The sequence below is a fragment of the Harpia harpyja genome, chromosome 18, assembly GCF_026419915.1.
Source record: "Harpia harpyja isolate bHarHar1 chromosome 18, bHarHar1 primary haplotype, whole genome shotgun sequence".
NCBI classification, from domain to species: domain Eukaryota; kingdom Metazoa; phylum Chordata; class Aves; order Accipitriformes; family Accipitridae; genus Harpia; species Harpia harpyja.
In genome coordinates this window covers 15,462,001-15,486,248 of record NC_068957.1, presented here as the reverse complement: position 1 = coordinate 15,486,248, position 24,248 = coordinate 15,462,001, and the positions used below count along the sequence as shown (strand labels likewise).

Genomic DNA, 24,248 nt, shown 5'->3' with positions numbered 1-24,248 from the left:
GGGCATGGTGGCCCCATGCTCAGGAGGGGCAGCAGCAGCTGCTGGAATGTGCCTGAAGGCCTCAGGGCTGGCCTGCTGGCCATATATCCCTCCTTCTATTTCCTAACCCCTCAGTAATCTGAACTGCAAGTAAATTTTGGTGCTGGTGGAATTCTGGCCTGAGGCTGGGAGAGTTTCCAGCCTTCCCTGTCTCCTTCCCAGTAGCTGAGGCCATGGGGTGTTTGGGACACACCAGGCCTGAGGAGGGGACCAATGCCAAGAGCCATGCTGTGGCCCTGCTCCTGTCCCAGGGCTGTTGTGCACCTGGAGGAGGGACAAGAGCAGAGCCCTTCCTGAATTACTCTCTTCTCCCTGGCCCGGAGGGTCTGTGGTGGCATAGCCAGGGGAGAGACAGTGCACCGCGAAGGGCTGGGTTTGTTGCTTAGCTTGGTGACATCCCACTTTTGTTTCCTCACAGGCCAACCCTGCTCCCATTATCGTGAACACAGACTCGCTGGAACAAGGGCTCTCTGTAAGTCTCCTGGTTTTGTTTTTCTTCCTTTGAACAAGTGGTGCATTTTCCCTGCTCGGCAGTGCAGGAGAGGCTCCTCCAGCCCAAGGAGGCCCTGGTGAGGTGGCAGAGGAGCCTGATTCCTGCGCCATGTCCCCACAGCACATCTCACCCCCAAACCTCACTGGGGCTGGGTGATGCTGAGCAGAGCCAAGGCTAGCAGCAAGTGATGCTGGGGACTCCAGCACAGGAAGGGTACAAGGCAGGAGGCACTCAGAGGGGCACACTGTGGGGTAAGCAGGCATCAGAGGAGCAGGGGCAGCTGGGCTGGCTGCGTTCAGCGTTACCAACACAGCCATTTCCTCAGTGTCCCATGCAGAGTGGCTGTGAGGCTCTGCTGGGGCATCCCTTACCTTCCTGCGCTGCCTCAGCCCCCTTTGGCGGCCCTGGCCCCTCAGGAGGGAGACAGGGCTCTCCAGGCACTTGCTGGCATTGCACCTGCTGGTCCTCAGGGCAGCAGGACCCATCAGATGCTGCTCCTCTCCCAGTGAAGGCTGCCAGCAGCTGAGCAGTGCTTGGTAACTGTGAGTGTTTGCAGCCACAGTGCATTTGGCACTCTTGGTGTAGTATAAAGCTAATCCTCCTTGGTTTTTTGCAGAGAGGGTTTGCGTGCTGCTGCATCCCTTCCCAGAACATTTGCAAATCATTCCTGCTGGGGGGGATGGAGGGAGCAGGGTGGCCAGCGCTAATTTCTGCAGCACTGGCTCCGTGCTCGTGGGGTGCTCCCCTTTTTTTCCCCAAAGGGAGCTCAGTTGACAGCTTGCCAGGGCTGGGTGCTTTGCACCTGGTTTTCTTCTGATGCAGCAAATTTCAGCTGCCTTCCACATTAATGAAGCGGCACCAGGACTCAGAGCTGGGGTTGGTTTGTCTTTGGAGTTGTGGTGGAGGGCTGCAGGTGACTTCTGGTGGTTGAACCTTCCTTAGATCTCAGCCCACAACCTGTGGTGGGGTCAGTGTGCATCAGAGCTGTGCTGGGCTGGTTGGGCAGAGCTATGAAAAGGAAGGGAAGACCAGCTGAGACCTCTGCCACCCTGGCTGTATGGTTTAATGATGCCTTGCGTGCTGAACCAAAGCCACCTGGCACTGGGGAGGAAGGCGGTGGTGCCTCTCTGTGTGGTGGTCCTGGGTCCAGCAGCCTTGTATGAACATGGCAGAAGACCGTTGCTGTCCCCAAAGGCTTCCTTCTCCAAACGCGTGGCATGGCAGGGTGTTTGTGGGGTTGGAGGCTTCTCACAGTGTGCTGGGCACCCCAGCTGCAAGGCAGTGCCATGTTGCAGCCTGCTCTCTGCACTCACCCACCTGGTGCCGTTCTACAGGGAACTGGAAAAAGGGCGATGTCTCCTGGAAGGGAAGGACACACCGCAAGGTTGGACTGAGGCAAGTGAGGGGTGTGCTGTGGGCAGGGCAGGGAGGTATTCCTGGATAGAAAGTCTGCTTTCACGTCTGTTTTGTACCCTCCCTCCCTTGGAGGAACATTGCCTGCTCACCATTGCAGCCACCAGCGCCACATCCTTCGCCAGGCTCCAGCCGTGCCTGTCCCTCCTCCCTGCCTGTGTGCCCGAGGGCAGTGAGAGGTGAGCCCAAGGGCCAAGGACAGGCTCTGTCACCCCAGGCAGGCTCCCAAGCCCTGCAGAAGCCAGCAGCAGGGAGCCCGCCCATGGGGCCAGCGACCGCCTCCTCCCATAACAGTGCATGACACTTCCCTGCCCTCCTGGCTGCCTCCCCCTACCCCATCTCATTAACTCCATATCCCTCCCGCCCCCTTTCCTTCCACCTGGTTAGCTCCACATCCCCATCTGCCCCTTCTCCCTGTGCCTTGGCCGCAGCTCCTTCTTGCTGTGTTGGGTGGGAGATCCCTTCCTGCAGCCCCTGGGGTGGGTTTGGCCAGGTTTTGGGGGGTGCTTTGCACCCCTGGCAGGCACCAGCATCACCCTGGGGATGGCAGTCACCTAACCTATCCATCCAACCAACCCCAGCAGCACATGCCGGGGGGGAACTGCCCTGTGGCAGTCAAAAGGAAGGCGCAGGTTGTGGCTGTTGTCTGCTGGGCGGAGCAGGGACCACCAGCCCCATGCCCAGGGATGTGCCACCAGCGGGGTGCCCGGAGGGGCCCATGCCCAGGGCAGGGGAGACACCTGACTTTGATTCCTCTCAGCCTCCAGCCTGGAAACCCTCTTGCCTTCTACTTCATATCATACCAGCACAGAAACAAGCCCTGCTCCGTCCTTTCCTTCTCTGGGGTGCCAGGCTCCTCAGGCTCCAGGGAAAACACCCCAGAACCTCCCGTTTGGCCATTTCCCAGGTCAGCAAAGGAGCCACACCAGGGCTTGCTGCAGAAGAGCACACCAAAATGGCAAATCTGGAAGCATGTTTTTTTACAAACCTGAAAGCTGAAGCCTGTTGGTACAGTATGTATTTGGAAGGGTTAAAGTCACATCTTCCAGTCTTTAATTACTTAACTATTCAATGCTTTCCTTAATGATAAACAGATGGATGTAGTCTAGTTCCTTCCTGTTCTAGCTCCATTGATTGCATTGGACTAGTTGCTGGGCTGAATTTGGCCCCGGCTGTTTATCAAGAAGTCTGCTCCATATTTCAGTCTCTCTGTCCACCCACCTCCATCCCCAAGAGCATGTGGCACCAGCAGCACTGTAAAGTACAAGCTGCAGCACCGGGTCCCACTCACCACTGGGGCCGGGGCTCAGCTCTGCTGCCTGCAGCTTGTGCAGAGCCCACCACCCCCAGGGTGTAAAACCCCAAATAAATCCTTATAAAATTCCTGCTGTAGTAAAAGCATCCCTTGAAAGGTAAGGACAGGAGCCAGGGGGGATCACCCATGCCAGCTCCAGGTTGTTGCTCACAGTTTCACCCCTTGGTGTATTTTGCCCAGCAGGTCCATAGCAGGGAGATGGAGCATCCAAAGCACAGTTCCCATGGCAGATGGGGTCTCTGCGTTTCAGAGCTGCGTCTCTGAAGCTGAAACAACTTCTTGCTGTCCAGGGCGCATGGCGACTGCTGCCAGGCAGTCACAAAGTGAGCAGGGTAGGTCACTCCAAAGTCCTTGAGGAGTTGAAGGTTTCATAGCCTGGGTCCTTGGAGCCTTCCTTTGGTGCCCCACTGCCTGGCAGTGAGGTGCCACCACCTCCTCAGCCTCTAGAAGCCAGGTCTGAGGAAGCCAAGTGCTTCCCAGGCCTGATCCTGGTCAGTGAGCACCATGGGAGCCCCGGGCTCTGCCACCGGTGAGCACAGAGGCAACCTCCTTGTGCAGAGCTGACTCTGCTGCCAGGGTCCCCAGCCGCGGTCACTGGTGGGGTGCAGCAGAGATGGCCACCATGGTCCAGTGCCTTTGAGCAGGGCAAAACTTGCTTTTAAGCCTGAAAAAAAACAGAAAAAATCAAAACTAAACTGCCACCCTCAAACTTTGGTCCCAAGCACTGGTGGTGGCATGTCCCACTGCCAGTTCCCGCAGACGGCATGGCTGCGAAGCCCTCCCAGCTGTGTGCTGGGGCTGTCAGGCTTTAAACCCCTTCCCTCTGCCCAAGCTCAGCAGACTCATCCCTATGGCCCTCTGGCAAAAGGCTGGCCAGAAATATGGCATTTATTTACTCTGAGCACAGGGCCAACACCGTGGGCAACTCATGCAAGGGGGTTGAGGCCAGGGGTTAGCTGGAAGCGAGTTGGTAGGTCTTGGTGCTGCGTCAAGACAGCATAGATGCAGGGAGGTGAAGGGAGGGAGCTCTTGACCTATTTTCTCTGGGCCCCCTGCCATGTGCAGGCAGAGAGAGCTCTCCCTTGCCAGCATTACCCGTGCCTGTGCCAGCGGGGAGGTGCCCATCACACCTGCTGCCCCAGCACGGGGCTGCTCTCCTTTCCCCTTGCTGGGGCAGGTGTGGGGCATCGCCAGGCGCCGTCCTCCCCCAGGTCCGGCTGGCACCACCGGGGGCTGACCCTCCAGCCTTCACTCTCTTCATTATGTCGGTACACAGCTGCTCCACCACTAAGTCCCAGTGCCTGTCCCCATCGCGTCCTAACCACAAGATATGTCCTAGATCCTCCTCCAAAAGTGGCTGCAGGCAGTATTATCCTTCCTGTAGGTTAGTTCCTCTTGCAGTCTGGTGGGCTATTTGGGTTGAGTTTGAGGAACCCCATCTTAGTCTCCTAAATTGCCCCCCTTTTTTTATTTAAAAAAAATCAAAAAAACCCAAATCCTGACTCTCTAGCAAATTGCAAAGTGCGTTCCACGTGCGCTGGTGCGGTGTTGGCCGGCGGAGCCGGCAGACAGCTTGCAGTAGCTCTGGAAGGTGTGTGCTCTTCTGTTTATCAAATGAGTGTTAACTCTGCAGCCTTCTGTTGATGATTTAAATGTCATCATCGCTAACTATTTCCTTGCTGCTCAAAACACAAAAGGGAAGTGAAGGCCAGTGAAGGGAGCCTCTTCCTGAGCTCTCAGGTGAGCTTATTGCGTGGGAAGGGCTTGGAAAAAAAATACCCTTACTCTTTTCCATGAGAAATCAGACAGTGCTTAGGATCGGGATAAGCTGGGAACAGCTAATTAATGCCCGACACCCCCATCAGCTCTGCAGGCATTACATGGAGAGGCGGGAGCAGGGTGGGGTGTGCTCTCCTTGCCCAGGTGCGGTGGAGCCAGGCATCTCCCCACCAAGCCCGTAGCACTGAGATGGTCCCAAACAGGAGCTGGGGAGGAGCACAGGGCACTGGTGAAGGAGAGTGGGAACAGCCTGCAGCAAAGCCAGGTCGCAGCAGCTCCGGTGGGTGCCACAGGGAGGTTTTGCCGTCAGTGAGTGACTGGTATTCAATTTTCCGACGCTGGAACGTTTGCTTTGTTGGCTTGTTCCCTTGGTTACGTGGTATATATTAAGTTCTCCATTTGGCTTCCTTATGCAATTAACTGGCGTTCTGTTGCATGGATTTTGGAAACATAATCAGAGCTAAAACTTCATGGTCAGGCCTGGCTGACCCCGGCGTGCACGGCCAGAGCAGGCTGCTCCCAGCACACACCACGCTGGGTGAGCACCAACACTGCTTGCTTTCAGGGAGCAATGCAAAACACCGCTCAGCATTGGCAGCCCTGAGATTTGCGGAGCGGGGATACCCCAAACTCACCTGCCTGGCAGCAGGGTGCCTGATGGGGTTGCATGCCGGGGTGTCTCTGCGCCCCGGGTGCTTGCCAGCAGCGGCCGCTTGCTTGGCGGGGCTCGCGCACTGCTGGCTCTCTCTGCGGCTCACAGATTGTCAAAGTTTTCTGCACATCCCCATCCTGTAGGTATGTATGTGCTGTTCCTCTGCGGCCGTGGGTGTGCATATGGCTGGCTGTGTGGCAACTGTGTTGAATGCCAAAGCAGAGAGGACAATGTGTGTAGTAGCGAAGGGTGCCAGGAATCCGAGTTGTTGGAAAGCTGGGGAGAGGCGACGCCGCACCCCACGCACCAGGCTACCAACTGCGGAGACGAGATGAGCCCAGAGGCTGTGGCGAGGGAGGCTGTGAGGGCGGCACGGGCCAGTAAGCTGGCTCCCCTCAGGATTAGTCAGTATGGTAGGACGCGAAGAGGGAAGGGCAATCCGTGGCAGAGAGGGAGCCTGTGGTGAGGGAAGCAATGCCCCCCCTGCCTGTGGGAGCATGGCCCAGGGTGGTGCTGTGGCAGGAGGTGGCATCAGCCACATGTCCCTGTCCCGACAAGGCTGTCGGGGATCCTGCTGTGGGTTAATCCCACCACTCCTGGTGCTTTTCTGCAGAGGGGTCCTGTTCAAGAGCTGACCAAAGCCTTTCCCAATGTGCTGGGAGGATCAGAGCATCCTAATATTAGAGCATCTGGATGTCTCAACCCCAAAATGTGCCCTGAAATCTTCCCACAGTTGAGAGGGACCAGGCATGGAGCACATCTGAGGAGGGACAACCCTCTCAGCCTGTGTTCCCTGGAGGCTTCATCCTGTCTCTCCACTCCGGACTCTCCCCAACCTCATCCTTCTTGAAGCACGGTACCCACAACAGGGTGTGGGATTGCTTTGGTCTCACCAGGGCTGAACCAGGCAGGGGTTAAGGGTGTGAGTGTCACAGGTGGCACAGCCCCATCCTAGATCCTGGCATGCAGAACTGCTCTTCCACCTGGGCACGTGATTATTCCCACTTAGAAAAACTCCTGTTTCCTCTTCCTACCTATAAATAGGGCCTTACAGCTATCTCACTGAGTTTCCTTCCATGGTGTCAGATGATGGCTTTAGCATAAATGATGTTTTCTGTCCTCTACATCTAACAACCCAGCACTGTGGGGTTTTGGAGGATGGCTGGGCTGTGCCTCCACAGGAGCGGATAGCAGGGAGCTGGGCAAGCAGGACACAACCGGCGTGCTGGTGCAAGAGAAGGGGACCTGTGTCCAAACAAAGCCACAGCAGCTCCAGTTTGGGTTACGGAGTGTGTACAGAAAGTGGGTCCACACAATCCACAAACCACCAATTAATGGTGGATGTGAAATCCACGTGAGGAACCCTGCATGTTGTCCAAGGGCCGCAGGCAGAGGCAGGGCTGCATGATGGGAGAGGCGTTTGCCTGCTGAGCCCCGCCGCCCTGGTCCCGCCGCCCCTGCCATGCCGTGCAGACCCTGCTGCATCCTGTCCCTTGTTTCCCAGAGTGACTCAAATTGTAGGTTGAGTCCAGTCCTCTCCAAAACTGTTGCTGTTGAGTGTAACAGCTCTGGATGTTCCAATATCCAATTGCTTTGCAAATCTTGCTAAATTTTAGACCTTGGCAGCTGTTTATGGCCTGATCCTGATGACCTGGAGTGAAACTGCTGCCTTATTTTCCTGTGCCTTGTTGCTTGTGGGGAAAATGGAAGTTTTTGACCTGTACATTTACCTTTTCTTATTTTTGAGCCTACAGTTGCAGCCCTTTTGTTTCAAGCTATTATGTTTCCCAGAGCCCTGTTTTGACACTCTGGGTATGGGAGATTTTTAAGCGTGGGGATCAGTATGGTTTACAGCATTGAGACAGTCTACACCATTTTTTTATATAAGGGCATCACAATGTTTTCCCCTCTTACTGTGGCCCACACTCGCACCTCGTTTCCTATGCACCCAACTAATTTGGTAGAATAAATTATTCTGAATTCCCCGTTAACACAGTCATGCTACTAAAAGATTTAAAAGATATAAGCTGCTAAAGGTGTTTATTATGTTATTATGTACAGACATTTTTTTTCCTTTAAATGGACCGACCCCTTCCTGCAGCAGTGAATTCCCAAGGTTAATTACATGCTATGTAACAAAAGCATTATTTCTTTTTGTGCCTTTGGTTGTGTTCCTTTTCATGGCTGAAGAAATGAGCCGGGAGAATAAAGGCTTTGCGCTGAAGTGCATTAAAGTCAGTGGGCTTTGGCTCATGCCCAGAAAGAAAAGCAAAGCAGTGCACAGTTTAATTTCAGGGCAGGCTTGAGCGATTGCGTTTAAGTTTTTTTCAGCAGTGATGGTGCAGCTTTTAGGTTGGATTCTCAATATTTAGCTATCAGAGGGGAAAAGCAAATCCCCCCGGGACTGGCACAGAGCCATAACGCGCTGTCTCCCTCTCCCCAGGTGAACGGCAGTGATGGGATGTTCAAATATGAGGAGATCGTCTTAGAAAGGGTAAGTGCTCTTTACTCACCCGCCAGCAGCCTTTGCTGCTTCTTCCCACTCGCCCTCCCACCGGTGCAGCCGGCACCCCCCGCATCCCCACGCCAGCTGATGGGAGAGGTTGGTCTCTGCTCCCCGCTCTCTCCAGAGGCTTCTGGGGGTGTCGCGCTTGCCTTCCCTGCATGGCCCCCGCAGCACAGGGAGAGGTGGGCTTGCTGCCCCCCCCACCCCCTCAGACCCCTCCAGAAGGGAGGGAGGAGGGGCTTCTCCCTCGCCTCCCTCATTCACACCCTCGCCCCCACAAACCCACCAGCACGGAGCTGGGGGGGGGCTCTTTGTCACTGCCTTTTCCGGAAAATGGAGGTGCAGGGAGCTCTGCTCATGCAGGCACGTGGGCAGGTGCACCCCACAGCCGGGCATGGGGGACCGATGCGTCTCCACCACTGGACTCCCCATTGCTCCCAGGTACACAGCCCGGAGATGCTAAGCAGCAAGGACGGTTTTCTGGTAAACCGGACCGCAATGGGGGGGAGTTGCTGCTCAAGCCTTTTCTTGTCTGTTGGCAACACAGAGCTGATGGTGTGCACCACACTGGCCATGGCTAAAATTAGCTCCCCCCGTGGATGAGGCTTATCCAGGGGTGAGCCAGCACCACACAGGGCAGGGAGGGCTTTCCTCTGATGCCCAGGGAGTGGCAGGGATGGAGGGATGGCGAAGGAGTGGGAGAAGCTGGCCCAAGATTTACCCCAAGAGGTGGGCACAGCCCTGCCGAGTGGGGACGGCCAGGGCGGGAGGCTGGCCGCAGCATTCCGTGGCACACCTTGCCTCCTCCTCGCTGACGTGCCGGGTTGCTCGGCCTCGCCACGTGGCCAGCATCGCAGGGGAAGACGCTTCACTCATTTTTCTGTTCCTCTCTGCCTTTAGTCATCTCCCTCCTCCCCTTGGCTCTGCATCATAGAGGTGGGTGGACGGAAGGTTATCTGGGGCTGCCGCCTCACCCACCGCTTCCCCAGCGTGGCTGACGAAACCAGCCCAGGAGATGCTTCCTTTTTGGGCTGAGCGCTTCTCACTCCAGGCCCAATTTAGAGGCAAAAGCCTTGTTTTCAGGGATTCTTCAGAGCATCCTCTGTCCTCGGCCCACAGCGGGAGTCGGGGGGAGCTGGCAGGGTCGCATGGAGAGGCAGCACTCATTGCTGCCCCCATTTCAAAGCCTCAGGCAGCTATTCCCTCTCCAGCAGTGAGAAACCATGAGGGAATTTCAGTGCTTAGCAGCCAGGGCCAGCATGGGCCATACCCATGTCCTTCCCCTTCACCTGGTCCCCAGTGGGATCCAACATCCCCGTCTTACTGCAGGAGAAGCACCCTGGTGCCTGCAGGTGAGGCTGTCTCCTTGCTGGGGCGTTTGGCTCCCAGAGATGACCTCAGTGTACCCCAGAATTGCTGGTCTGTCACTGTTATTAATCCTCGTTGTAAAGACAAGGGCAAATGCAGCAGTGTTTTGGGGGCAGTAATTGAGGAAACACTGTCTGCAGAGGGACGTGGCTTTGGGTTTACCCACCGTACATATGTCCACAGCAAGAGCTGCCCCTGTGTCTATATCAACCCTGATGCCAGCCAAGAAATCCCTTGAACTCCATTTCAAGGTTTATCAAAATAAAATTGAAGACCTCCTGGATCATTTCCAGGTTTTGTAGCTAGCATCAGAGCACACCCTTCCAGACAGGCACAACGAATGGCTGGAGACCATTTTGCACAGTGTCACCTGCCTTGCTGGGGCCTGGCTGGGTCTCTGGTGACAGCAAGCAGCTTGTTTGAGCTAGGCACGGGGTACACCAGAATCCAGCTTAGAGAAAGGAGAGCAGCCTCAGACCTTTCACCATTGAGTGCCTCCTTGTCACGTGCTGGCCAAATCCCAGCCCGCAGGAGAGCATCTGGGAGCGTTGCGTAGTGAGAGGCATTGGTGGCTCCCAGAGATACCACGTGCTGTGTCATGAATGGCATAAAGTCAGAGCAGAGACCTCTGCGTTGCTGCAAGAGCTGGTGCTGATCCCAAACTGCTGGGGAGAAGCGCGAGCCCCAGCTGGCTGCTGGTGCTAGATGGTCCCAGGGAGCCTGACCTCTGGTGTGGCCCTCCTGGCCACAGGTCCCCCAGAAGGGCAGAGCTCCCCATCACCTAACGCTGAGCACTGGGGCCGTGGGCAGCTGTGAGAGCGCTTGGCCCGAGCCCGTTTGTGTACGAAAGAGGCAGGCACAATAGGATGTGACTAACTGTCAGCTCTTCCGCATGAGAAAACAAGGCAAGGAGCCATCTGATTTTCAAGGCAGAGCAGAAAAAGCAGGAATTGTCCACTTGCATCAAGCACGGAGCTGGAAGCAGCACCTGTGAGTGTGCCGCTAATGGGGATCCTGCAAGCGGGAGAGGTGGTGTGGGGCCACGGCTGCTCATCCTGGGATGCTGCCGAGATGGAGCTGGAGATGTGGCACAGCCCCTGCATTTCCCCCGGGCAGACTTCAGCAGGATGAAGCTCAAGTGATGCTCAAAGCATGTCTGGGAGGAAGAGGAGGCAGAACTGGATACCCTGCTCCATTACGACAGTCCCCTCCACCCAATCCTGCAAATTTTGGAATCAGCACTGCTGGTCCCTGGCTTGGCTCCTTGCCGGGGCTGCATCCCAGGGGGCAGGGGTGGGATGCTGGTGACTGGCACAAGACAGGCTGTTCTGTGCGGGCTGCAGCATCAGTGTCTCCTCCTGGGGAGCAGCCAGCAAGGGGAGGTTTTCTCCACCAAGGACCACCCCCTATTCCCCCAGCTTGCCGCCTGCCTCAGAGTCTCTCGGTGCAGACGCGGCGGCGAGGGAGGTCCTCAGCGGCTCCCACTCTCCCGCTCCATCTGTTCGGTGCTCTGCGCTGCTGCACCGAGCACCTCGGCTGATGAGCGCCGGCCTCATCTCTGGCCACGCATCCCTCTGCCCCCTGAGCCGGGCACCCTGGGGTGCAACAGATGCTGTAAGGGCTCCCACGCCCCGGGCAGCCACGGCTAGAGGGGGAACTGCTTCGGGAGGTCCGGCAGCAAGTGGTTGCCCATGGGGGAAAGACGCAGTGTTTGATTTTCTGCAGGGTAACTCCGGCCTTGGCTTCAGTATAGCAGGAGGAATCGACAACCCCCACATTCCAGATGACCCGGGTATTTTCATCACCAAAATCATCCCCGGGGGAGCAGCAGCCATGGATGGCCGTCTGGGGTGAGTACAGGGCCAGGGGAGCAGCCCCATCAGGGTGTTACCCAGAATCTCCCCAGGGACCCTCTAGGCAGCTCCTGCCCCCCTACCCTGCCATGGTCCCTGGCCCTCCCCGGTCCCTTCCCCCCAGCCAGGTCCCCTCAGTGCAGGGATGCCCGTGGTCCCCAGCCACCAGCCTCCTGTCTGCAGCCACCCCTCCTCCCTTCCCTATGCCAGGCTCCAGCTCCCATGCTTCCCCGTGCAGCCTGGGGCAGGATCCAGCCTTTCCCCTCATCTCCCATTTCCACCAGGGTCACACTGTGGGGACCAGCCCCACTGCCTCTCTCTTCAGAAGGGACCCTGCTCTCACCCTAGCAGGGCAGGATCTGGCCAGCTTGAGCAGCTTTCCTTCACACAAGGGTCCGCGTGGCCGGAGGAGGGTGGCAGAGGTGGCCGGAGGAGGGTGGCAGAGGTGTCCAGAGGAGGGTGGCACAAGCTGGTGATTCCCGAGGGGAGCTCAGGGCCACCCTGTGCCCACAGGGTGAATGACTGCGTGCTGCGGGTGAACGACGTGGACGTCTCCGAGGTGGTGCACAGCAAAGCTGTGGAGGCCCTGAAGGAAGCGGGCCCCGTGGTACGGCTCGTGGTGCGCCGCCGGCAGCCCCCGCCAGAGACCATCATGGAGGTCAACCTGATGAAGGGCCCCAAAGGTGAACCCTTCACTCTGATTGCAGGACCGGGGTGCCCCGCTGCCCCACGGGATGGTGTGGGGTGACGTCTCACTGTGGGATGCCACAGGGTGCATGGCAGCATCACGGGGATGTGAGATGCAAGGTGGCACTGCCACGGTGCAGGATGCCGCAAAGTGGCCCAGCAGCATGGGATGCTATGGGGCACAGGGTGTTGGAGAGCCCCATGGTGCAGTGCGTGGTGGCTGGGCTGTCCTTGCACAGCAGTGGGGTGGCCCATTGCCTGCCAGGTTTGGGGCAGGGTGGGAAGCCCAGTGAGGCAGAGGGACTGTGTTGCCAGCCTGGGGCTCCATCCGTCTATCCCTCTCCCCTCACCTGTCCTCTCACTCCGCCTCAGGCCTGGGGTTCAGCATCGCAGGGGGCATCGGGAACCAGCACATCCCCGGGGACAACAGCATCTACATCACCAAGATCATCGAGGGAGGCGCTGCCCAGAAGGACGGGCGCCTGCAGATCGGGGACCGGCTGCTCGCGGTAAGCCCCATGCCCACAGCTGGCCGTGAGGTGAAGTGGGCAGTCTCCACCATGCTGCGGTGCCAGTCCTGAACCCCAGCACCCCTCCTGCTGGCAGCCCCATGCCCCTTCCCTGGGGTCCCCTCTGGGACAGTGCTGTGGCAGGGACAGGCACAGAACCGGCTGCAGGCGGGAGGGCCAAACCCATGGAGATGGGACCCTGTCTCCAGAGCTTCTGCAGCACCTGCCCTGCGGGTAACTGCTCCACTCCTGCAGGACTGCATTGGCCTCTGCCCTCCTGCCTGCCCTCCTGCCCGCAGCCATGTTACCCAGCCCCTTCCCTCTGGCAGGTGAATAACACGAACCTGCAGGACGTGCGGCACGAGGAGGCAGTGGCAGCCCTGAAGAACACCTCTGACATGGTGTACCTGAAAGTGGCCAAGCCCGGCAACATCCACCTCAACGACATGTACGCGCCCCCCGACTACGCCAGCAGTACGTACGCCGCCGGCCACTGGCGCAGCAGCCCGCACCGCAGGGCTGGGGGGGGACGGAGCATGCTGGGGCGGCCGGCAACGCTGGGCTGGTCTCCACGTCCGTGTTGCAGATGGATTTCTGCTCCTGATGCCCTTCTCCTCTCCTGCAGCCTTCTCAGCCTTGGCTGACAACCACATAAGCCATAACTCCAGTCTCAGCTACCTGGGCAGTGTTGAGAGCAAGCCTGCCTACCCCGTCCCTCCCCAGGTGACTCCATCGCGGTACTCGCCCATCCCTCGGCACATGCTTGGGGACGAGGACTTCACCAGGTGAGTGCCAGGCATGAGCATCCTTAATCCCTGTTCCTTCTCCTTCCCTCTCTTTCTGTCCCTGGCTGCTTGACCTCATCCCCGCTGCCAGTGCAGAGCCTCGGCCGAAAGCCCGTTTGTGGGTGCATGGTGCAAAGCCTGGGGCCCCCACAGTGAGCTCCCTGCTCACCCCCAGCTGAGACCAGCCCTGTTGTGTCACTCCCTGGCTCACTGCATCTCCCCCTTCCCTGTTCTCCCTCCCGCTCCTCCCTGAGCTTTGCTTTGTTCTCTTACCTGTTTTACAATACCTGGAATACAAGGTGTTCCCTGCCCTTACGGTGCCATCTGGTGCCAGCACTGCCACAGGCTCCCAGGCTGTGAGCTGGCTGTCCCTGAGCAGAGCTGTGCTGGGAGTGGGGGGGAGGGGCACAGCTCTGGGTACAAGTGGGGCTTCTCCTCCCACACTCCCCGAGCCCGGCATCACAAACCACCTGCACACAGGTGTCATTTCAGCGGCTGCCAGCCCTGGGCTTGACAGCCTCCTGCACGGCCCCCTTTTCCCCACTAGCATCATTTATGCTGCATGAGCAGGTTTCTTTCCTGAACCCAGGAAATAAAGAGGAGCACAAATGAGATGCTCTGAGCCTGAACGCGGTGTAAAACTTCTCCAAAGCCTCTTGCTGAGGTTGGGAGAGCGAAACCTGGTTGGTCCTGCTCCGCTTGCCTGAGCTCACAGCTTTCCCTCTGCTTGCAAAGCCTCGGGGCCAGTGCTGAGCCTGCTCTGGGTTTAGTATCCGCAGGGCCAGGGCTGTAGGGCTCAGGCTGTATTCTTAGGACTGACACTCGGGTTAGGCTTAGTGCTGTCTCTGTGGTTAGGAGGAAGGTCACAGGCTGATTTCGGGGTTGCGTTTGCAGTGGAAGATGCCATAGCCTTGGCTGGAATTGTCCCGTTCTGCAGGGTGCTGGCAGATGCCAGAGCGGGAGACCCTGACTTGCCATCCGGTGTCAGGTCCGCTGTCCTCCTGGAGAGTGGCTGCACTCACCTTCGTCACAGGGATTTCTTGCTTCTTGGTGCTTGGCCGCAGCCAGGTGCCTCAGCACACCATGACCTGTGCAGCACTGGCCTCTGCCCGAGCCAGGTGTAGCAACTCCTGTGCTGTCAGGGCACTGGGAGATAATGCCACACGCAGGAGTAGTGCTTTCTGCCATTACATTGCACCACAGAAGGGACTGAGTCCCAGCGCTCGGAAAACGCACCATCTGCCTCTCACCAGGAACTCCGGTCCCACCACGGTGTCCTTTCCTACACGCACCAACGTCCTTATTTGCGGGCCAGAGAGCAGAGAGAGCAGCCCAGCCCGGGCTGGACGCAGCCCAGTGACAGTGGCACGGCGATGGCTCGGCAGTGGCTCAGCGGTGACTTGGCAGTGGCCCTGGTGCAGCACGTGCTGGTGGCCGCTAGAGGATGGTGCTGCCTTGCGGAGGGCCCCGCTGCAGGCAGGCTGGCCCCTCGCAGCCACTGTCCCCAGCCACAGCTCCCTGCTCCCCACCGGATTCGCAGTCTGCGGTGGGCTCAGCACCTCCCTCATCCATCCCAGGGCAGCACTGAAAACCTCCTGTGCATCACCGACCCCCCCCCCCAGGACAGCTTCATCGCTGTGGATCTTTTGGCTTGCGCATCACCAAGATTGTGTACTGGGACCAGTGTGGTCCAAATGCATCTTACTGGTGTGGGAAAGGCAGCGACTCCCCTGAAAAAGCAGCTGTCTCCCAGGAGGCTCCTGCCAGCCGTTCCCCAGGAGAAGCAGAGGTCCTGGCCTGGATCCAGTATCATGCCACTTCCCCTTCTGTGGGCACAACTGCTGCTGCAGATGTGGACGTGGCTCCAGTGACCCTCATGTCCCGCAGCACCTAGGGCTGGGGACCAGAGCATCTGTTTTCCATTGAGCTCCACCACTGCAACCCAGACCCGGCACAGCCCCACAGGATCCCTGCAGTCGCTCTGTGCCGAGATCCCAGTGTTAACCCTGCAACGTCCAGCATGGGATCTGCCTTCAGGATCTATGTCCTGCCTCCTGGGATGAGGATGGAAGCGGAGAGTGCGTGTCATAACTACGACCTGAAATGTAACTGTCTGGGGCTTCATATCCTCTCCTTGGTTCCTGTAGCGTCTCTCTACCTTTCACCAAACCGTCTGGTCCTCATGGATGCTGGAGATGCTTCCCCCAGGCCAAGCTGGGGTGGTCATTGCTGCACTTTGCTTGGGCAGCAGCAAAACCCAAGGGGCAGAGCAAGTTCATCAGCTGGTTGGAGGCAGGGTTTGCAGACCCAGAAATCTGACCTATTTCTTCCCCTGGGAGAGCTCTAGCCCCAGGCATAGCTTTGCTGCAGAGGGACTGATGGCTGCAGCCCTCACAGCCCCCTCACAGCCACCCCAGAGCCAAGCACTGGTGGCAATCTGAGGACTTGGGGTTGAGCCTTTTTTGACCCCAATGGCATTTCCGTGGAGTTTCCCTGGCCTCCTCCTGGTCCTGGTGCATCCCAGCCCTGCACTATGGTACAGCCAAGTCCTGAGCTCTGCTTAGCTCAAAGCTCAAATGCATCCAAAGGCCATAAGGATAAAGCAGGTATTTTCTGAAGGTCACAAGGTAGATTCAGCCTCTGGCCCATCAGAAATGTGTAGCTGGAGTTATGACTCTGCTGTACCTCTGCATCTGAAGGCAAGGGGCTGTGGCAATGCATGGTGTGTGTGGAGCTGCAGGCGTGGGGAGCTGGGCTGCGAATTTGCCTTTGCTTGGGTTCTCCCCTCAGTCGGGGCCATGCTGTCCATGCCTGTGGGGGCAGGAAGGAGTTAAGTCTGTAGGGTCTAGCAGACCAAAGGCTGCGTCCTTTCAGCACTTCTATAAAAAAATCCTGTGTGTGGGTCAGGGAAGCCGATGGCCCTGAAGCCAGCAAGAGGCAAAGACAGGCAGCACAGGCGGGCTGTGGTGCGATGCATTCAGAACATTCCTGCCCCTCACGCCTCCCGGCCAGCGCTGCCAGCAGAGCCTGCCACGCCACAATGTTCACCGTCAATGTCTCATCGTCCATGTCCTACAGGGGACAGCCGTCCCTGTCCCCTTCCAGGCAGCAGCAAGGCCACAGGAGCAAGTGTGACCAGAGGTAGGGGACTGGGATGCTGCTGTGCCTGGTGGGAGGCATGGGGACAGGGAGAGGAGCAGTTGGGAGAGCCGGGAGGGTCAAGCTGTGCTGAGCCCAGGGTCTGGGCAGGGCAGGAGCCCACCAAGACCTTCTTACAAGGCATCCTGCACTTCTGTCTGTCCATCTCCTGTTCCTATTGCTCCTTATAAGGTGGTTGCCTGAAGCTAAGTGACATTCAGCCCATCGGGACTCCCCCACGGGGAAGGATGGTGGGACACTTTTCCTGGGGTGCTGGCACATGTCCCTGGAGGTAAATCCTGCCGCCTGCATCCATGAAAGCATCAAAACCTTCCCCCATCCACCCAGGTGATGGCCGTGATGCTCCAGGCTGGCCCTGGGGGCTGAATAAGATGTTTTCTTGCAAGAGTGGCCTGGGAGCACGCTGCCAGGCTGCAGGGCTTTGTGCTGACTGCTCGGCCAAACTTTATTCCCCTGGGTCCCTGCTCCGCTCATGCCACATGAGCCCCGCTCCTTCCCCAGCTGTCGCTGGCAGCGGGGGGGGGGGGCCGGCTGGCCTAGCCCCCCCGGTGCCCCAGGGTCCTCTTAGCAGAAGTCTGCTGGAGTTTTAGGGTCCACTATGGGTGCTCTCGGACAGTGCCATGTCTGGGGCTCCAGCATCTCTCCCACTGCACCCCGGAGATCTCCCTCAGCTCCCCGGCAGGCGTGGGGTTGATCAGGCTGCTGAGCTCACTGGCAGGTCCTCGGTCATTGCGGTACCTGCTGGAGCACCCAGGATCCAGCCGGTCACCACAGCGGATGCATTGATGGTCCACAGTGTCATGTTGGCTGACAATCACCGCTAGCCTGTGCTAATTGTCTGGCGTCGTTTCTTCCTTCTTATTTTAATCCAGTGCTTATGCTGGGAGCTGCTCTTGTTCCCATCAGACTTCATTTTTTTTTCCAGATGAAAACCGATGCAGGATTTTTGCGATGCTAGGCAGTCTTTCTGCCTTTGCCTGCCTATTGTTTGAGCTGTGAAAGAATTAAGTCATCATCGAAAAATTTAGGACTTCTGTTGAGCCGTGCAGGGCCTGTGGCATGGGGGTGCGTGGGGTTGCAGGCACACTTGCCGTGCTGCACGGGTGCAGAGGGGCTGGATCTCCCTCTCCTGGCACGGCCATGCTATCCTTGATACCCAGGCTTGTGGCATCTGATGCTGCCTTGCAGTCCAATGTTTCTGTGCGTGATTTCATGGCAGATGCTCTGTCTCCATCCGTGCTCTGTCTCGTTACCTGTGCAACTGCCCGCACCTCTCCCGGTTTATCAGCATCCTTGGTGCAGAGGGCTGAGTCACGCCAGGTCGCACTTGGGGTGACTCCAGCCCTGCCGGTGTGCCGGGAAGCCCAGGCACAGCTGACCCTGTCATCAGCTTCGCTGCTCCTCACCCTGATGTCTCCCTGTCCTGTGTCTGTCCTTCCAGGGAGCCGCGGAAAATCATCCTGCACAAAGGCTCCACCGGCCTGGGCTTCAACATTGTTGGAGGGGAAGATGGCGAGGGGATCTTCGTGTCCTTCATCCTGGCTGGAGGCCCTGCTGACCTCAGCGGGGAGCTGCGGAGGGGAGACCGCATCCTCTCAGTGAGTTGGCGGGGCCGCCCGCTGTCCCTCCACGGCCTCCCCCAGCCCCGGGCGGGCGCCCACAGGACACCTGTCCCCTGCCACCCGGGACACGGTTTGGCAGGGTCCAACCCCAGTGCCGGTGTGGACGTGGCCCCTGGGTGCGTAGAATCAGAGAAGCAGCCTGCCCGGTATCTATCCTGCGGTGGAGCAGGGGCCGGCCGGGTCCTTGCCCGCCTGCCGGCGGAGGGCACCCCCGATGCCCGGGCCGGCCGGGGGCGGGTACCGGGGATGCCGGTACTGGAGATGCCGTTACTGGGGGTGTTGGTAGCAGCTGTGGTACTGGGGGCACAGGGGCTGGGTGATGTGGGGCTGAGAGTGTGGGCACCGCGAGTACCGGTACAGGGACAGGGGCAGCGGTGCCGAGGGCCGGGGCGCAGGGCAGACCCGGTGGGTGCGAGCCCCGGTCAGTCCGGTCCAGCGGAGCCGCTCTGTCCCGGCAGGTGAACGGCGTGAACCTCCGCAACGCCACCCACGAGCAGGCGGCGGCGGCGCTGAAGCGGGCGGGGCAGACGGTGACCATCATCGCGCAGTACCGGCCCGAAGGTACCGCCACCGGGAACCGGGACCGGGCACGGGGGCGGGGGCGGGGCCGGGACTGGGACCGGGACCGGGCACGGGGCCGGGCTGGGGGCGGGGCGTCGGCTGGCGCGCGGAGCGGGCGGGCCGGGAGGCCGGGGGCGGGGGGCGGCCGGCGAAGCGCCCATTGGCGTGGGGCGGGGCCCGGGGGGAGGTGCGGGCGCCGGCCGGCGAAGCGCCCATTGGCGTGGGGCGGGGCCCGGGGGGAGGTGCGGGCGCCGATTGGCCGGCGCGGCAGGAGGGGGGGCGGGGCGGCGGGGCGGCGGCGTCCCGCCGGCGGTGCCTGCGCGGCTTTGTGTGCGGGCCGGGCGGCTCCGGGGCTGCTGCCGGGGGCGCCGCCGCCCCCCACCGGCCTGCAGGTGAGCGGGGCTCCGCCGACCTCGCCCGCGCCTCCCCGGCCCCGCGGCTGGCCCGGCGGCACGGGCCGGGCCGCCCTCTCCGGGCCTGGGCCGGCGGGGGGCCTCGCCGGGAGGGGGGTCGTCTCCGGTGGGGAGGGGGCGGGGGGTGTCTCTTCGCCGGAGGGCGTCGCCAGGAGGCCCCGCTCCGTGCGGTCCCGTGGGCCTTGCTGGTGGGCCCGGGGGCGCTCCGGACGGGGTCGCGGGTGTGGCGATCGCCCTTCGTCCTGGGGGACGGCTCCCTTCCCCCCCCATCCCCCAGCGCGGTGGGCTACGGGACCCCCCCCCCCGCCCCCGCGACCACCGGGGCCGCGGGGCTGGAACCGAGGCCTCGGTGCTGGGTGCGGGCTTGTCCTCAACTCTGAGCATCCCGCCTGCCGCGCTACCCCGACGACTGCCTTTCCTTAGCGCTGGCCTTTAATTTCCTCCGCAAAGGTGCGGGGGGCTGGTGGTCCCGCGTGGGGCGGCTGGGTCCCACGTGGGGCAGCCAATGGCTGTGGGAAGGGAGCTGGCAGCTGCCTGCCGAAACCCTCCCCGGGCTGGCAGGGCCGAAGTGTCACCCGTGGGTTGGAAGGGTGAGCACCGGGGAGGGCATCCCACCAGCAGGCAAGGGGCCGGGAGCTGCTCCCAGGGCTGCTGCCACGCTGTTACCATGTCCCGAGTAGCACCGTGCCGGTGCTGGGATGCAGCAATTCACGTCTCCAAATGAAGGTGTCTCTCCTGGGCCCTGCTGGTTTTTTTCTCCAGCAGCTCTGGTCCTCTCCGCCGAGGCCAACGTGCCACCCCTTGCCTGTGCGTCGCCTTGTGCCTCCTCAGTGGCATTGCTGGGCCGTGCCCTGAGGGTCCCTGTGCCCGCTGTTTCTCCTCTGTCCCATGGCAGAGGCCGTTGGGGTGCAGAGCCGTTAGTGCCACTCAGGGGTGTGCTGTGGGTGTGGGGTTTGTTTGTTTTGGCTTTTTTTTTTTTTCTTTCTTTCTTTCCAGGAAGCACTTAATGTTCTTGTATATCTGGCTCCCTTTGCCACTTGAGATTTGGCAAAGACGCCAACCAAGAGCGGTTCCTAAATGTCAGACAGGACAAAATGTTTTGAAACCCCTTTAGACTAAGGCTGAAATATCGGTGCTTTGTAGCTGGTGGCTTTCCGGGTCCGCGATGGCTCCTGGCACATGCAGCCAGCAGCACCTGGCACACGGGCTGCAGCCGTCTGTCCTAGGACATAGGGTTGCTGCTCTGAAATGCAGGCTGTTGTACCTTGGGAGTTGACCTCAGCGCTCCGGAGGCTTGAAGGCCTGGGAGCCAAGGAGAAAGCTCTCCCTGGCATGAGCCCCAGGTGCGGGTGAGGCTGGGTCCCCTCCAGGGGATGTGTGCTCTGAAATGTTTGCCTTTTCTATGTGGATCATGGCTCTGGAAAGAGCAAGAAAGCTGGATCATAGGATGTCCAAAGGAGGAGATGCTGATGGAAGGGGGCTTTGAGAAGTTCCTCTCTACTCATAGAGGCTGAGGATGGCACGTGTCTCTTGTACATGAGCGCAGTAGGGCTTGCCCAGGGGTTGCTGGATGAGTGCATGTGTGCTCTGCATCTGACCTCGCTGGGGCTCCGAGGGAGCAGAGAGGCTGCTTGCGCAGGTCTTGGGGGATGAGGTGCCCTCTCTGTGGGATCCTGCAAGCCACTAGGAGTGGAAAGAATCAAAGACAAAACCAGGGAAGGATAGAAAGAAGAGCTGCCATCCTGCCTTTCTTCTGAGCACCTGCACCTGGTGCAGCGCCTCTGACCACTGCTGCATGCCGTCAATGAGGAGGAGGCTGCTCCCTGTGATGGTACCTCTGAGCTGTTTGTGAGGTCCCTTCCCTTTGAGCACTTCTCCCCCTGACCTTTGCCTGCTGCTATCACCAGCACCTGCATTTGGCAATTCCCCCTCCTCATGCCCCACACAACAAAGCCTTGATATTCCTCCCCTGAAAATACAAAAATTCACGTGATGGCATTTTTCCGAGCTGGCCGCTCAAAGGGAAGTGACTGGGCCATGCGATCACTTTTAAAAGCCTCCAAGCTTTCCCCATGGCCATGCTGCCCTCCGCTCCCCTGGGCCTGCGGCACTTGAGCCCCGTGCAAGGAGGTGTCTGTACTTTAACCCCACAGCTGGAAGGTGTGTGGGGTCAGGGCGATAAGATGCCAGGCTGGAGGGGAAGGATGGAGCTGGGGGTAGCTTTTGCAGGTGGCTGGGCTGGAGGCTGTGGCTGAGCATCCCTGGGCTCTGCTGATGGCCTGGCAGAGCCAGCCTGGCCCTGAGCAGGCAGGTTTGCATGCCAAAGAGAGCAGGGCATGTGCACGAGGCTTTATGCGTGCTCCGGGGTTGCTTTCCAATGCAGCTCCCCTCTCTGCCAGCACCTTCTCCCCTTGCACTGTCCCCTGGTGCCCAGAAATCAGCTGCAGACCCACCGTCTTGTTGGTTCCTTGCAGGCGCACCACATGAGCGTGTGCCGGTGCTGGGGATCCTGGGTGCAGGCAGGCAATCCCTGTCTGATCTTAATGGTCTGCGACCTGTGTGCGCTCGGGCGTGCAGGGCTGTGTCTTGCTCCCAGCGCTGAGCTCACCCTGTGGTGCAGGATCAGGCCCAGCTCCAGGGGCACCTGCACCCTGGGAAGGGAAGAGTGGCAGGAGGGTGGAATGGTGTTTTTATCGAATTGCTGAGTGGGAATAGCAAAAGTCCTGCCCCTCCTGGTGCATGGCGCAGCACCGTGGTGGCACTTGCGGCAAGAGGTGCCGGGTCACCTGTTGCATATTTTTCAGTCTTAGTAAGTGTGCCCTGAACAAGTCTTGCACCTGGGTCCCGTGGGAATGCCGGGGAGGTGGGCATCAGCCATGGCTCACCTCCCCACTGTGCTGTGGGCAAGCTTCCCGGTGAGTTTTGGCTATGTGGGAGATCTCCTTCCAGGATGCAGAGGCACGATGGCTATGAGCCAGGGAGCAAAGGCAGGAGCGCTGCTTGCTGGGGGTTATCCACTGGTAATTGTCTCAGAGGCTGCTCCAGCACGGAGATAAGGGGGGGCCGGTGGCAGCTGGGAGCATCCCGTGCTGGCTGCCGGAGTAACCTTGCCTCCCCTGTGCTGGGAGGGAGGTGGCGGGTTTCCTTTTGGGGCTGGCTGCTCCTCTGGCCTGTGCCCTCCCCCAGTTGTATCAAGCACAGGTTGGTGGCTCCTTGGGAGACCCGTCCTAGGACGGGACTGTGTTTGCTCTCCGGGGGATAAAGCCAGAGCAGCCCCTGTGTCCTTCCGTTTGCTGCATCCAGCCTGGCTTGTGCTTCTTGTTGTGCCAGTGGGTTTTTCCCAGCCCCTCCAAGCAGTGTGGCCACTCCAGCAAAATTTGGAAAGTCCCTTTCCATGGAGCGTCCCGGCCGAGGCGGGGGTATTTGAGAGCCCTGCCCTTGGGTTGCATGCAGGGGACACAGTCGCTGGCAGTGCAGTGGCACCCAAAGGTTGCCTTCCCAACATCCCCGCCCTGATGCCAGTGGTGGCTAAACCTGCTTTTGCCCTTCTCTGCCTGCCCAGTCCCAGGCAGTGCATCCTCCACACTGGGCTTCTTGTGGAGAAGGGTGTCACGGGAGGGATGCGAGCCCGCATGACGGGGAGCAGCAGTTCTTTTGGTGCGGGGCATGCGGGAAGTCTGTGCCCCCAGTGGGGTTTGGGACAACTTGACTGGGGACAGAGGTTGTAGCACCCAGCTCAGCAGCTTTCTGGGGGAAAGAGCCCTTCCATACCAAAGAGGGTTTACAGAGCAGCTGTACCTGCTTCTGACAGGTGCTCCTCTGGGATATAAGAGCTCATGGGCATCCTGGGGCAGATGAGTAGTGCCACAGATGCTGTGGTCCACCCCCGTGTGGGGTAAGAGGTGTGGAGCAGGATGAAGCTCACCTCCCTCTGCCAGGAGCTCTGTAAAACCTCGGTGCAGGTTGGCAAGTGCAAAAGTGCTGTTTTGGTGTCAGAATTCAGTTTTCTTATAAAATAAGCCTTGCCCACGCCTGGCTGCTTCTCTTTTTCCCTCTGCTAGCACAAAGGCAGGCAGGGGCTGTGGGTGCCCCTCAGCATGGGGCAGGCAGGGTCAGCGGGGGTCTGGTGACCTCCACATTAAGTGACTGACCCTGCCTGGCATGTGGCACCTCTTGATGTCCCATGGCAGGGGAAGGGGCCTTGTGTGGAGTTTCTGTGTGCCACTTGGCGGTTTTAGTGTGTATTACCTTTATTTTCAGTCTTTAAGTAAAAATGCATCTTTGGCAGCTGGGTGCGGGAGGGGGATGCCCAGGAGGGTCTGGCTGCAGAGTGAAGAGCTGTAGGGTCAGGAAATGCTGAGCTGCAGCTGCATAACCCCAGCCCCCTGTGCATCTGCACCAAGAGTCACCTCTCCCTTTGCACAGCGAGGGGCTGGCTCTCAAACGCAGCCTGCAGTGCATTTCTTAGCAGTGTGTTATTCCCGCTACCCCTGTGCGATACCGCTCTGCGGGCTAGGCAGCAGCCTGCACAATCCCCCGCACTGCTGGGGCTCCACTCTGCAGCGAGCACTTGCCTCCACTGCTGAGCTCCGGTTCACACACAAAAAACCCAAACCATATCTGAACTGCTGGGTTGTGGACGAGGCTTTCTAGGCAAGTCTTGCAGTAGAGGTGAGACTGGTCTCCTCTCGCCGGGAGGCAGGGATGTAACTGCAGGGTGTGCCCAGGGGACAAAAATCAAGGGTACCTGGTGAGAACTGCCGGGGTGGGCTGTGGCCATGCCGGCAGCTTCCCTGGTGCCACGGTGCCACAGTTGCTCACCACCCCTCAAACCTTCCCCGGTCGGCCCTGGGTAAGCAGGGCCGGTGCCTCCACCCTCTGCTTGCCGGCCCGACCTTTACACCCAGCTGAAGGTCGGGCTGGCGCGGCAGCAGGCGCCAGGGTGGCGGCTGCTCCCGTCCAGCTGCCTGGCAGGGAGGTGGCGGTGGCGGCGGCTTTTGGAGGGTCCCCCGGCTCCTCCTGCGGGTGTCTGCCACTGGAGGTAGGAGCAAAAGGCGAATTCCTCCTCCCCACTCCCCTTCTGTGGGCGGGGGC

At 59.5% G+C, this 24,248-nt stretch overlaps 1 protein-coding gene across 11 annotated transcripts in view; it reads left to right on the top strand.

Annotated features, from left to right (window-relative positions):
* Positions 1-24,248, top strand: part of DLG3 (discs large MAGUK scaffold protein 3) — an 80,877-nt gene that overhangs the window by 39,264 nt on the left and 17,365 nt on the right. For 8 of the 11 annotated variants that reach the window (XR_008239077.1, XM_052813375.1, XM_052813373.1 and 5 more), the window contains 9 exons: positions 458-511; positions 8,135-8,185; positions 11,291-11,415; positions 11,932-12,101; positions 12,478-12,614; positions 12,944-13,088; positions 13,240-13,399; positions 18,000-18,156; positions 18,639-18,741. Coding sequence is in view for 9 of the 11 variants with exons in the window: in XM_052813375.1 (XP_052669335.1) it covers positions 458-511; positions 8,135-8,185; positions 11,291-11,415; positions 11,932-12,101; positions 12,478-12,614; positions 12,944-13,088; positions 13,240-13,399; positions 18,000-18,156; positions 18,639-18,741 (1,102 nt within the window). In the remaining 2 variants the exon portion in view is untranslated. Of the gene's footprint in view, positions 1-457; positions 512-8,134; positions 8,186-11,290; positions 11,416-11,931; positions 12,102-12,477; positions 12,615-12,943; positions 13,089-13,239; positions 13,400-17,999; positions 18,157-18,638; positions 18,742-19,021; positions 19,134-24,248 lie in introns of those variants that run through there. The other 3 variants (XM_052813380.1, XM_052813378.1, XM_052813382.1) reach the window with 2 other exon arrangements.